At 34.9% G+C, this 15,000-nt stretch overlaps 2 protein-coding genes across 4 annotated transcripts in view; both read left to right on the top strand.

Moving 5' to 3' along the window:
- LOC125046258 (ketosamine-3-kinase-like) overlaps nt 1–6,607 on the top strand; it is a 10,788-nt gene extending 4,181 nt beyond the window's left edge. The window contains exons 6-10 of one of the 3 annotated variants that reach the window (XM_047644059.1): nt 1,377–1,521; nt 1,655–1,829; nt 2,978–3,088; nt 3,330–3,468; nt 5,687–6,607. In XM_047644059.1, coding sequence (XP_047500015.1) covers nt 1,377–1,521; nt 1,655–1,829; nt 2,978–3,041 — 384 coding nt within the window. In that variant the 3' untranslated portion in view covers nt 3,042–3,088; nt 3,330–3,468; nt 5,687–6,607. The remainder of the gene's footprint in view (nt 1–1,376; nt 1,522–1,654; nt 1,830–2,977; nt 3,089–3,329; nt 3,469–5,686) is intronic. The other 2 variants (XM_047644061.1, XM_047644060.1) reach the window with 2 other exon arrangements.
- Nucleotides 6,608–13,625: 7,018 nt separating this feature from the next.
- The window catches only part of LOC125046049 (dihydropyrimidinase-like), a 91,200-nt gene continuing 89,825 nt past the window's right edge, over nt 13,626–15,000 (top strand). The window contains exon 1 of the mRNA XM_047643661.1: nt 13,626–13,789. The gene's annotated coding sequence lies outside the window, so the exon portion shown is untranslated. The remainder of the gene's footprint in view (nt 13,790–15,000) is intronic.

Here is a 15,000-nt window from a genome sequence, read left to right as displayed (position 1 = left end):
ATGTTTGTTATATACAAGGATTTCCTTTTATTTCTGTATTTTTTTATACATAGACAAATGGGAAAACTCAACCGTGTTGATACTGTAGTAGAAAAACCCACAATGCACACAAATGGATTTTTTTAAATGAGAGTTTCAAACTCCTCCTGGATTCCATCTCCAGGGGTTTTCTACCTCTATACATAAATATTTTCCCTCAATGTCATGGAATCTTTTTTTTCATCCATTCAAAATCAAGACACTGATTTATGATTTATGTATTTCCCTTTCAATAAAGTATAGTGAACCTCCTTGGTTCAGAATGATGATTTTGATATGATGATCATTTTTGCATGACTAGCCTTAGCCATCTTTTGCAAGTACTTCCTTATATTATTTGTATCACCTACAAAGAATACTCTTATATTACATGCATAATTTAGCAGTACTAGTAATATAGTACAATATTTATCTCTTTTACCATAATCTTCACTGGTTAGCGAAGCCAACTTTTCTGGTAACTGTCTGGTCTGGTAACATGTTCACTGGATTTGTAAGGTTTATCTTATAACTAGACCTAGTTATATTTTCTTTCAAATTTCTGTCTATGAGAATTGTTTTTACTTATTGCATTGCTGCTGCACATCTGCAAACAAACAAGAGAGCTATATTCTCTCTCCATAGGACTTTGCATTATTGAATTTGTCAGTTAGCTTATTTCAGATTACACTGAAAATAGTTGACTTATTTTTTTAATCTCTTATTAAGTTCATTCAACAGAATTATAGATTTGCTAATCATTTCATTTTAGTACATTCTCAAAAATTTGAATGGTTTGCATTTATTTTTAAACTCTTGATATTCTAATTTGCCTCTTATCATTAGAATCAGGGTTGTCAAATTTGGTATATAGTGAGGTTTTCATGACATTTTTGATACACTGTGATATATTTATGACATAGTTAGAATCTATGACATTAATATTGTTAATTTTGCAGATTACATAATTTTGAACATTTATCTCCCATTGTACATCCAAGTAAGAATATTATCTAACTCATATTTAATTTGTATTACATATTTTCATATTAGAAGAGATATTATCAAATCAACTTTAATTTTGTGATTTACACTCAGGGTTCAATACATTTTCTATTCCCTTAATGATACTGGCAGCCAATCTGAGTATAAGAATTAGCCTGGCAGCACATTTTGGTAATCAAGAGTTGGAAACTCTGGCAGCCCTCTTTATAATTATTTTTCTCATTTTAGACAGCGTTTGAACAACCAAGGAAAATAAAATAATTTGAACTTGATGCCTATTGATCAGCTTTAACAATATTGTAAGATGGCAAATCATTCTTTTTCATGATGATGTCTTCATATCCAATTTACAGTTTGGCAATCGTGAAGTAAGAGAGCTCTGGTCGTTTTTACAACTGAAACTTCCTCAGTTTTTCAAGGATGCAGACGTAAAGCCATCTTTATGCCATGGAGACTTTTGGAGTGGTAATGTAGCTGAAATTACCAATTGTCCAGGTGGTTAGAAAATGCATTTTTATTCACTATTGATGCTCTTTCACACACTGATTTATAAAACTCAGACAGTACCAATACTCTTGTATGAAGTCCACATGCTGTTTGGTTGAATTTTAATAAGATTTTTTTTTTCCAGTGATTTTTGATCCTGCTGCATTCTATGGCCATTTTGAATTTGATTTAGCAATTGCAAAATCGTATGGAGGTTTTGATAAGCAATTCTGGGAAAGTTACTACAATGTACTTCCAAGAGCTAAAGGATGGAATAAGAGATACAAGGTGTACAAGCTCTTTGGCCTGTTGCTTGAATGGCAAGTACTTTATAAAGTTTATTATATATTCCTACTGACTGCAAGTTCTTTGTATGGATGATGGAGATAAATAGGGTTTGTTTGATATCTCATGATCACATTCAAATCTTGTGTTAGTGTAGACATACATGCTGATAAAAAAAATCCTAAGTGTTGGTATTTTTCAGCTTAACTGAAGTACAACGAAGATTTTTTGGGCAAGGAGGAGGGGTGATGCATATTTCTAGCAAAAATATAAATGTGATGAAAAACAATACATAGAATTTTGACTTGTGATATTTTGTTTTTCTCTGACAGTCCATTTCACTGTTATTAAAGATTTGTTGAGCTGCCCGAGCTCCATATTTCATTTCCTTAAAAAATTGAAAAACATCAGTGGTTTTGATGTAGACTATGTAACTAAAACCAACACCTCTGATTTACCTAATAGTACTGTTTTATTTTTAATGATCATTTAATATTTTTTTCTTGATTTCTGTGCAGTCATATTATAAATAATTACCCGAATTTTCTCCACGTATCAAAATTAATGTACACAAGCAACATCTTTATGTTTGGGATTGTTTTGCATAGAATACAATGTGTCACTTGTTTTGAGGGTAGTCTTGATTATTCATCTTCACTTAGTATTATCATACTGCATGATGTAATAGATTCTGTATATGCATTTTTCATATGCAAAACAGGAACAGGATTTTGTTGTTGTTGTTGTCATCAATAAGTTGTCATTCCCTTTTAATTTTTAAAGTTGAAATCAAAATGAAACAACTATTATAATTTCAACTTCAGAAGGACATACAAAGGACAAGTAGAAGAAAATAGTTAACCTGAAAATATAGGAAATGGTTTTAAGTTTGCAAAGGAAAGTTTAAATGTTATAGGTTTTGGAAAATAGGCAATATAAATCTATATAAATGCTGTTGAATTGTGTTTTGATGTTAGAGTATTACTATTATTTTTCTTATATATTTTGGATCTCCTGTTTTTTCATTTCTATATACTTTGCCATCAGTCGAGACTTAAGGATTCCTGAAAATCTGAAGTGATAGTGCTATAACTATTTTTTAGAAATGATCATTAACATTACAAAAACACGTAATGAGAAAGTTACCTGTTATTTGTGTTTTCAACTGCTTTTCATTTTTCAGGAATCACTTTGGGAATATGAACTGTGCTGCAGCAGTCCACTTGATGAGGGATTTGTGCTGGTAATATTCATACTCCTTGAGATGATCCATGATGAAGAATAGATTTTTCATGTAAGAATACTCATAGTGTTTTTGAAATTATTTACTCAAAAAAGTCTGTGCACTCATAAAAGCATTCTGATACTGGTTTACTGGTCTATAGACAGTTAAAATGTAAATTGGAGCAAAGAGAGATTGATTAAAAAAGTTTCAGATCTCTCATCTTAACCACAAAAAATACTATACATAAAATAAATTTACTGAATAGATGATTTAACTATTTGCTGAATAATGAATAAACAATTTCTTCTAGGACCTGAAAGAGGGTTGAGATCAGCACATTATCTCATCTGGTCTTCTGTAGACATGGCAAGGATGAGGCAATAAGAATTTTAGCCCACCTATTCAAGGTCTTAAAGAAGGATTCTTCTGAGTTGCAGCTAGTTCAAGATGTAAGTCTCAATACCTTACTTGCTTTATTTTCAGATGATTTCCATCACCCAGGTATTTTACACTTCCTGCTGTATTTCCACCACCACTAGTTGGACTACAGTTTTATGGAAAGAGATTGAGCCCTAGTGACAAACTAAAGTGCTGTACTGGTGATACTGATGTGATCACTATACATACATATTTAGAAGCAAACATCTGCTCTTGAATATATTGGCTAGCAATTAAAACTAGTTTTACTGTATATGAATATACAGCATTATTCTATGTAAAGTTTGAAGATATTTTTTTTTTTTTTGTAGCAATATATTGTGCTTAGTGTTTGTCTGTAACCAAATTTAAAGGGCTACACCCCTGCAAACCCTAAACTGAGTCTTAGGGGACAACTGCCCCCCCCCCCCCCCCCCTAATTGAAGCCCCTGGATCACAGTCTCAACCAACTGCCAAGAGAATTTTCTGGATGACATGTCTCTTAGCCTTTCACATCTCCACTTCTGAAAGGACAAGATTCAGGGGAAAGATGCCTGTTCAGTTCAGCCTCGTTTGTCAGTTGACTAAGCTTTGAGCAACAGTAACTTACATAACCTGACGGTGAGAACTAGGGGACTCCAGATTGACAGTCTACATCTTCAGTCAATGCCAGAATCAGGATATTTTAGTCCAAATAGAAGAATACCCCATAGGGATGTTTATATGCCTTCCTGGTGGACTGGAACAGGTGGCTGTACATTTACCTGTTTCCTCTTCTCCTGATTTCATCATGCTCTGGTCATCAGCCACCTGAGACAATTCTATACATGCATTGCTTAATTAAGTTGGCAGTCTGGTTGGAGCTAAAAGATAAAAGGTATAAAGGTAGTACTGGAGTGAAGAATGTGCTTCATTTCTCCCATGGCTTTAATTTAATTTAACTTGTACATTTTTATTGGTGTTCACTTTCCCCTCCCAAAGTTCATATCACTGGTCTGATGTTGGAAGACCATTCTCTGAATTTGCTATGTCATCTAACATCTCTCAGGGTGAGGCACCTCTCCTTCATGGTCATTGTACACTGTCTTTAGTTTCCTCTTTTCATGTTATGCCATTGAACCAACTTCTATGGACTCTCTGTACAGAGTTGTTTTTTTCACATGACTCTAGCTGCTTTTCTCCAGTTAATGGTTCCCTCTTAGTCAACATTATTTACATGATTTGGTCCTTCTGAATCTTTGGTGTTAGCTACTTTGTATCTTGAAGTTTGTGCTAGGTTTGACGAACACTCTTCCCTTACTTCTTGAGCATGCTCCAGTTTTCTTTTGGTATGATCCGATGCATAGCATCACTTATACATTCATTAGATGTGGAGCTATGCTTTCCTTTGAACATTTGATCTTCAGAGAATCCATGACTCAAGGCAGTGGGCTCCATTTACTCTGCCATGAACTGAAGTTGTACTTTGTCTAAGAAAACTGCTTCCTAGATTTTCATTCTTTCATCTAAGTTCTGCAGATCTGTTCATCTAAGTTCTTATTGTTTTGTACTGGTTCAACATTCTGACTTGTCTTATATCATATGACAGCAAAGGTGACAGGAGGAGTAGTTGGTGTTTGAGGAGATGCCAAGTTGTATTCTTTTATTTATTCTTGTATTCCTTGGCTAGTGGGTCATTGTGCTACTGATATGGTTACAGGAAGTCAACTCAATTGTGATTTTTAGTCAGGCTTGTACTTGCTCATATAACCTTCACACCAAACATTTGAAAACTTCCTCATTTTTTTCCTCAATCCATTCTTTATCTGTCTATGAAAATGCCTGTGTTGATATACATTGGATCTAGAGATTCTTAGTTTCAGTAGAAAACAGCAGCATATTATTGTTTTTTGTCTTGTTTTTTTAGAAATTTCTTTTTAGAATTTAAATGAACAACACCTTATTATATATATTTATTTAGTTTGTTATTTGTAATTGGAGACTTCATCATACAGAAAGCTTTTTTGGTCAACTTCAAACCAGTAAATGTGACATACAACATTTGCTTTAATCTGGAGTGACTTGTATGTACAGTATTTGCTGTTGTGAGTTGTGTCATATGTCAGTATTGCCAGTTATCTATATCTTGTCTTAAATAACATTTATTTTTTGTCACTTATCCTCAGTCATGCAGTTCCTTGGTTAATATTTTGCTGTGTTTTTGCGATTCCTTACAATATCTTATGATACTTTTTGTGTTTCATCCCACAGGTGCCTTAAACTTCAACAGGATACTCTGGAGCTGTTTCATAACTTAATAATCATGTAGTCCTCTGAATGCTTTTGTAGTTGTGTAATTCATTTTGATTTATTCCCAGCCGTTATCAAGTCTATTTTTAGTGCATTAATATGATGGAGTGTCTATAACAGTGGTTCTCAACTTGTATGTTGTGATTACCTTCCAAGTGTTGCCTAATATTTTGCAGATGAATATACCTTTCTTTTGAAATACCCCCATTTTAGTCTGAAACTTTAGAAAAATGCAGAAAGTTAATATTAGTTAACCTAAATTTCCAATTAATTATAGATTATTTAGTTATCGTAGAGAGTAATCTTACAGTAGTTCCTACATTTTCAAATGAATATAGTAAGTGTTTACATGTGTAATACATTTGTATTCCTATAATAATGGAGTAAATAGCTAGTTTGTCGTAGAAATCAAGGTTATATTTTTAGTGAGTTGTCAAACTGAAAAAGTTGAGAACCACTGGTCTATAACATGTTATAGTAGACTTTTATAACACAGTATCTCAAATAATTTTTCCTCTTTGCATTGATTACTCTGTCAACTCAGTGTGTGCTCCCTCCCATACTTCTCTTTCACATCTATTGTTTGTCCCTACCAAGATGTTGGTCATATATCTCTGTATTTAAATATTACCTTTGATAATTGTTTTGTTGCTCTCCTCTGCATACATTCAATTACATGATTTGTAACTTGTGTGAAGCTCAACCTGTACTTGCATAATCCAGATGCATTTTCACCATAACTTTCTATAGTGTGAAAAATGTTTCTTTTTTGAGAAATCTGTATGATCCTTGAATCTTTTCCATGCTACAACTTGCTGTGTGGATTATCTTGTTGATAGGGCTATCAACTTTCAGGTTTTTTTCAATAAATACCCCTATGCCCTTTGTGTTTATTTCCCACATAATTTCATGTTCATCTGAAATGTGCAAAGTTATAACTTTCATTAGGATTTTGTTGTTATGTGCATGGAAATGATTTATCCATATCTTTAATTTAACAGTATCCTTTATTAACACCCCTTGGATCTGGGTGACATGACCGTCACATCATTAAAAAAATTGGCTTGACATTAGGGTGACGTAAACATGCTATCATGGAAAATTTTAATTGAGCACTAAGGTGACTGGAACCTATTGTCATGAGAATTTCAACCGAAGGCCTAGGTGATGGGAATGACTTGCCATGATAACACAAAGCTCTGAGGGAGTGATTAGACTCAGGAGGGGGCTCTTGAATTATACCTATTGGTAAATGAGTACAGAATGTACCATCCATGCACCATGACTGTATTAGTGCCAACTCCAGGAAGGACACTATTTCCATACTCAGGATCCTATTCTGGGCTGCTGTGACCAGCACTACAGGGTGTATTACAGAAAAGTGAATATTATGAAAACAAAAACAAAAAACCCACAAATAACAAAATGTTATTATTATTACTGCACAGAATTATGGACTATCTATAAAGATGATAAGGAGTCTGTGCAAGGAAAACAGTCTGATGCCATCTTTATACAGCATATCAAATGACAAATATATATATATTGAAAAAAAGGCAAAAAAACAAAAAAATGCTTATGCAGAAAAGGAGATAATAGAATTGCAAAGGGGAGGTAAGGCCTCTTGACACTGTACATGAATGTTTGTGTGGGCTGGGCATGGAAGCCACACACACACACATACTTGAATGGCCGCACACCACAAGAGATTTTCAGTGAAATGAAAGAAACTTAGGGGAGGATGCCTCATCATATGATGTTGTTAAACATTGGCATCGCCAGTTCAGGTGTGGTCAGAGATCTGTGGAAAAGGCTCATATCCCAGGGCGACCCAAGTCGGCCATTGATGAAGACACCATCCATCAAGTTCTAAGGCTCTTTTAGCCATGGGTCAAGAAAACAAGTACGACTTTTTTGATAGATTAATTATGCAGGATATATATATATATATATATATATATATATATATATATATATATATATATATATATATATATATATTGTGTATATATATATATATATATATATATATATATATATATATATATATATATATATATATATATATACATATACATATATATATTCATATATATGGATATATATATATATATATATATATATATATATATATATTGTGTATATATATATATATATATATATATATACATATATATATTCATATATATGGATATATATATATATATATATATATATATATATATATATATATATATACATATACATATACATATACATATACATATACATATACATATACATATATATATATATATATATATATATATATATATATATATATATATATATATATATATATATATATATATATCATCATCATCCTGAATCAATCTACTGCAGGACATAGGACTCTCCCAGTCTTTTCCAAATTTCGTTATTTCGTCATGTCATCTTGTCATTGGTCTGGCCTGCCCATTGTCATTTTTTTTCTTTTTGATGCTCCCAATGCTGACAAGGGGCAGTAAGTACTGTCTCTAAGATTAATAGCTTCGTTGTTCCATACATTGAAGAATATAATAGTAGGCCGGCCATGCCTAACTCAATAATTTATCTCATTTGTTAAAATATTGGTGTTTCGTGGGCTGGGTAGAAGCTGCAGGGGTCTGATGCTAAGTATGGTGTTAACTTTGATGACACGACCGTGAATAGAGGGGAGATCTACCTCTTTCCTCATGACAAAAACTTTAGCAGTCATTGGGCATCCAAGCAAAATTCTCATGACCTTGTGCTGCAAAACTTCAAGGGGTTTGAGGGCACTCGGTGACAAGATATTAAGAATTAGGTTTGCATAGTCTATCATGGACCTAATAAGGGAAATATACATCAACCTTAGACTCTTAGGGAGACACCTGCTTATCTGTTACTTATGTATTACACTGTTCTTAAATGCTCAAGGCAATGTTCCTTGATGTAATGAACAATATTCTTGGTAATGTGCAAACTGAACAATCTCTCATAGTAAGAACCATAAAGTCCTGGGTCTTGTTCTTGATCCAACCAACTTTTAGACTCAAAGGCTTCACCCCACTGCATGTAGAATCTCCAAATTACCAGATCAATTGGCAACATCATCGGTAAAGTCACGGTTAGTGACCTTGATATTGCCCAGTGCTACTCTGTATTGACTTTAGATTATTCAGTGAATGCAGGTATAGGAAAACATTTGTTAAAAGATGAAGCATTGCATCACTCCTAAAATCCACAGGAAAGGAGCTAGACATTTCTCAGTCCTGTACAACTGGGAATAATGCAAGTCTTGATCACCAACCAGCCAAGTCGTGGACTAAGTGTATATGGTCTAGCATCTCTTGTATGATAAAGTTCTACCTTGTCTTTGAGTGGTCACCAGTGGCTGCTTCCAGTGTTCTGTATTTGAGGGTCCACAGTGCTATATAGTCCATAAGGTTGTTGAGTGTTCTGGAACAATTAGAACAAACCCCTTCTACCTCAAACTTTTCAAGTGAAATAACCCTTGGCTGGTTAATGGTCAGATGGGATGTTCAGAAGGGGACTCAATGGATAGCCACAGACAATCTAAAGGAATTACCACAGAACCCTATAATTATGGAGGAAGTGCTGGTAAGGGCGTGATTGATCCAGATTAATTGCATCGCTGTGCCAGGTCCAGCGGTGAAGGTTGGAGCGCTGGTGCTAGGAATCTCAATCACTTGGAACTTGCAAAGTCCCAGAGAAGGATACTACTTGTATCCGTTTCCAAACCATGGGAATTGACCAGCATCACAGCCAGATACCATATTGAAATAACCCAGAAAAAAATGTATATCACATTAATGACAGCTGTCTATCATGGAAGAAGTATGATATAAATCACTATTGCTTCAAGTATACGTTGGTCAATAAGTAATGACATTACAATTCTAGACATAAAGCCAAATTAGCACTTTTTAATCAATATAATTTGATGTTCATTGATTGGAACTAGTCTGCTATGAAGTCTATTGGAAATGTCTATACCTATTTCCCAGAGATGGTTACCATAGCTGTTACCTGACCAGTATTAGGTGAAATGACCCTCACTAATCATGCCACTGCATGGACTTTTCCCCTCTTAGAGCCATTTCAGTTCCTCCGGTAGTAGTGAAATCCGATCACTGTAACCTACAGAATGACGTTCCATCCTCCACTAGGATGGCCAATCTGATATTAAACTTCTGGTAGTCACTCACGAAGGGTGCCACCCCTGCCACCCTTGCTGGCATTGCCCCAAATAGAGGTTGGTGGCAGGCTACAGTACCCCATGCCATGGGTTACCGGGCTCCACATAACAGGATGCATGCAGGTCAAGTTTCCCCTGCTTTCAAACTGCGTCCGGAAAGAAAGGATTTTTTTTATATTGGCTAGGATTGCCTCACTAAAGCCACCCATTGACCTCAAGAGGTTAGGGGACAGGAGTTGGCGTGAAACTGGGGTGTGTCCACACACTGATAAGCCACAGCACCTAGTGCCTAATTCCACTCGTGATCCACTACGACCCAAGATTAATGGTCGCACAGTTGGGGTTGGAGGAAGGGTGCCATGGTAAATTTTCCTACAAGGCCATGGACATCGTATCCTTTGAAGATAAACCATATATAAAAACCTAGGAAAGAGACAAAGGTTATAAAAACTTAGGAAAGAGTTGAAGGATCATGTGAATTTGAGAGTAGGAAGAAAAGTGAAAGGAGAATCTTAACCGGGGAGAGGGGGTAAGTAAAGAAGAGGACTATTGCTCCTATACCTCTAAAGAGCCCACTGTTTCCTTTAATTTTTTACATCATATTAATCATCTTCGATTATTCTTTTCATAGGAGAAACTATCACATCCCTGGAAAAATTATCTTGTTTTGTCAGCTTTGTTAGTTTCTTTTATATTCATTCTGATATGCCATGACGAGAAAACCATGATGCCCACTTTTGCCTGCAATTATGTATTTTCCGAAAATCCATATGCGCTCACGCGCGCGCGCGGGCAATGTACATATGCAAGAATGCACACGCTCACATGTGCACAACGTGTGTGGATTTGCACGGATTTACATACGTTGGGTAAGTCAGACCTAGATACGGTAGTCGGTGAATCTATCATAAATATGATGGTGGGCTGAGAACCACTAACAACGATTACCTAACCAACTGCTCAGCTGAGGAAGGATCTTCCCAGTATGAATACCCAGTCATCTACAAGATGTCAGCGTGGCACCGGGTAGTTCGTCAAACACCTCATCACGAATATGAATGAATGTAATTTACAACTATAATTTTGCAATATTATTATCTGATGGGGCTGAATTATTGCACGGAATAATAACCTTATCGTTAATGCTGTCGGCGGCAATACAACGATCATATCAAAGTCTTTCAATAGACAGGAATCAATACCATGCAAATCGTTTCGTCAAATTGCCGGACCACATATATTCAGATAGGCTGGCACGCAAGTGCCCTATGACGCGAAAAGCATATAGAAAACTCGATGTAAAATAGGTACACTAAAAGTCGTTTGATTATCTAATATTTTGCACATTAATTTTCCCTTAGTAGGCGCCTATTTCTAAACCTGCCGCGTGATTTCTGTTACAATTGAACGATCATAAAGAAATGTTTTTTTTTTTTTTTCCTATTCTTTACAGTATCTGAAAATTGTGGTGTATGTGGCAAGCAACGTGATGTTTGTGGGTGTATAGACACGTAGTGCCATAAGTGTATTGTATTCTGTTTTAGTTTTGCCCTGTTTAAGAATGGAGTTGTTATATCATTGCATGTTCAGACTGGAAATGGTTAGTAACAGGAGGGATACTTGGCTATGATTTCGTAAACGACGAAATGCATCCAGCAGAGGGTAAATGACAGAGGAAGGGTTAAGAAATCACTAGGTTATGTACAACCTCAGTCTGATATACACAAGCCAAAGGTGAACATAAAAAAGTCTAGGTTTGCTTAGGCATATGTATTTCTTTCAATAACAGTATTAAATATTCTGATTAAAAGACAAACACAACACAGAGTCGATATGAATTACTGATCCATTTGAGAGCGTAACGCAGGCCTCTTGGCAATACCCTGCTGACGCCGCTGACACTTTCTGGATCACTATGAACAATAATGTACAAACAACTGCAGAACCTTATACTTTTTACTTAGGAGTTATGTAAGTTGCTATATATTAGAGAAAATGTTTAACTGAAATTGCAAAAAACATCCCAAATTGTCAGGATGTGAAGTAAATATCATATATCCCATTACTCGATTCGAGGGCACAAAATCAAGGGTAAAGGAGAAAATTAACCATAGACCTAAATGGTATTAGTAATAAGATCAACACAACTCTGCAATAGCTTCAGCAGATATTACCACCCCTATGCTAAAAGGATGAACAATGTCAACCCCATCCTTTCTGCTATGATTAGTCTTGTAATGAAGCTGTTTCAGTGGGTATCGGGGCATTCTCGAAAAGTGATAATTCTGTGGAGTAAATTTACATATACTAATAATATGTAAGTTATAAAATGAATGAGAAAATAATTTCATAAATAACTAAACGATGTTAATAATCCATTCTACTTTTAATGATTAACCGTTACGAAGCTAGTTTCTCGTATAAACCTAAAAGCAAGCGGCTGATTTACAAAAGGTTGTGGAATTTTCTTTGACATATTTAAGGACTGTTTGACTCCAGAAATAGTTTCTGCCTCGGACTAAAGACTGTTATTTCCAATTTTGTCTATGACTCGGACTATACTGCTACATTTACAAGTTAACTCGGAACTACAATAAATACTTATATTTTTAAAAACTCATCATCATAATTCCGTGTTAATGAAATTACTATTGCAGTGAATCTCAAGTATATAATGAATATAATTTTACATATCTAATATTTTTTATTTGTTTACGTGACACCCTTTTGTATTTATCTCCAAGAAAATTGCAGTAAACAAGGGGGGGACGTCTCAATAAGTAAAAAAGTGGCCGATGCTGATTAGTGACAAGTACTGTTCTTTACAGTACTTGCATTGATATTTCATAAAACACAATGCCATCTTTCCATTGCCTGAGCAACAGAAATAACGAATATATTCTGTTAATTACCAGACATAATGCATTGATTCCAAATTCGTAATGAAGGAAACAGTGCTTTAATTTTGATATTTTGTCAAAGAAATAATGACTAGATTCGTTATTTCGTAAGTAGAATCCGTTTTTTACATTCAAAAATGCATAGAAAAATAAAGCGTTCCAATACTTTTCTTAACTTCCGCCCCCCCCCCCAAAAGAAAAAAAAATATATATATATATATATATATATATATATATATTATTAGAAACCTAAACAATAACAAATAGATAAATAAATGAAAATAATAATAAATAAAATGAAAATAAGAACCACTGCTTATAGGAAAAGGTGCACCGTAATTATCTATTTCATCGAGGATTTATATATGGAAATGACCATGGAAACAGTTATATAATCAACAAAAAATAATAAATACAAACTTCAGTTTAAAATAAAAAATAAGTAAATAAGTAGATAATCGAAATTGCCTATATCAACGATGCTAAGAAATTCAATGACATATTTTCAAAATTATTTGAAAATTTAAACATTACATTAATCAAATTGTAAAAAAAAAAAAGAAAAAAAAAAATGTAAAATCAGATGATTTTTTGGGGGTCGCAATATTTCGATAAGATATCAAATATATGGAAAACTAGTTTATCTTATTCCCGCCAGAACCAAAGTGATCGGCGAGTTTCCTCATAATTCTCATGTGTGACAGTTGTCTTACTCTGGCGGGCCAACGCGATGGATTGCAACGAAGTGGATATACAAATGCTACAGTTGGTGAAGTGGTCGGAAATTAGAGTGTATAGCGTAAGTGATCTTGATCCGCATATTAATGGCAGTATCTCAGAAAATGGACTTTGCGAGAGGTGGAAGTGAGCACGGTGACGGTAAGGCACAACAAGGTTGATGGAAAGTGGCAGTCTCCAGCCGCGACGAAACTAATTTTATAGGTGGTGAGTAAGTGTCATGGTATGCTTTCGTCGTTTTAATTTAGCTGTAGATTTAAGTATGAGTATGCTGGTAGATAAGGCCAATGAGAGCAATGTTTCCCAGTCGATCAATAGGCCTATCCCTCGAGACTGCATTTAGCAACAACACATCCTTTGGGCATTTCCACACGTTCTGTCCACTGCAGTTTCGCGAGCAAGACCACTAACAAGTCTGTGAAGTCCCTCATGCCACTCCCCATTTTCATTTAATAATTTTTCCCTTGCCCTCCAAGTACTTTCCACATCCTGGGGTTCTTATCTTCTTTGGGCTGTTCCCATTAACTGTTTTCTCTGCTGTTATGTATGTGTTTGGGTGATTTCGGGTGATGCTGTTGTCTGCGTGTACATCAGGGCTACTCAACAATGAGGAACAAAGGTCCAGTTAGACTAGTTCAAATATGTGCGGATAGATATTTTACATGCAATTATGAAAATAAAACTACAAAACTGAGTACTCCATAGTGTTCCCATATAATTTATATTCCTTTCATATCCAATCTTTGACTTATTTATAAAAAATAGAGGATCTTCATTATATTTAATTATACTTTTCTCCTGGAGCTACAACACTCAGAAGGTCCGGATTCTGACCGCGGGCCGGTAGTTGAGTATCCCTGACGTATATCTTTTATTTAAATGAATTATATATGTCCTCTGGGTTATAGAGTCATTGCACATGTTGTTATTTGAAGTTCAACATGATATCCAGATGCAATAATTCTCCTGTTTTCTTTTTCAGATAAGCATTATCTAATACAATTAATTTACAGATTAGTTCTTTATAAGCGTTCATGTTAAGGTAATTGCCGGCCGATGAAAATATATTGCGGCCGGAAATCACATTCTTATCGTATAACTTATAAAATATGAGGGATGTATGTATGTATTTATTTACACACAAACGCGCGCGCGCGCACACACACACACACACACACACACACACACACACACACACACACACACACACACACACACACACACACACACACACACACACACACACACACACGTGTGTGTGTGTGTGTATATATATATATATATATATATATATATATATATAGAGAGAGAGAGAGAGAGAGAGAGAGAGAGAGAGAGAGAGAGAGAGAGAGAGAGAGAGAGGGAGCACGTTTTATGTATGTGTGTGTGCATATACATATATAAGCATAATAACATTA

The sequence above is a fragment of the Penaeus chinensis genome, chromosome 38, assembly GCF_019202785.1.
Source record: "Penaeus chinensis breed Huanghai No. 1 chromosome 38, ASM1920278v2, whole genome shotgun sequence".
Lineage (NCBI taxonomy): Eukaryota > Metazoa > Arthropoda > Malacostraca > Decapoda > Penaeidae > Penaeus > Penaeus chinensis.
The sequence above is the reverse complement of the archived record's forward strand: the minus strand, read 5'-3'. Positions and strand labels throughout refer to the sequence as shown.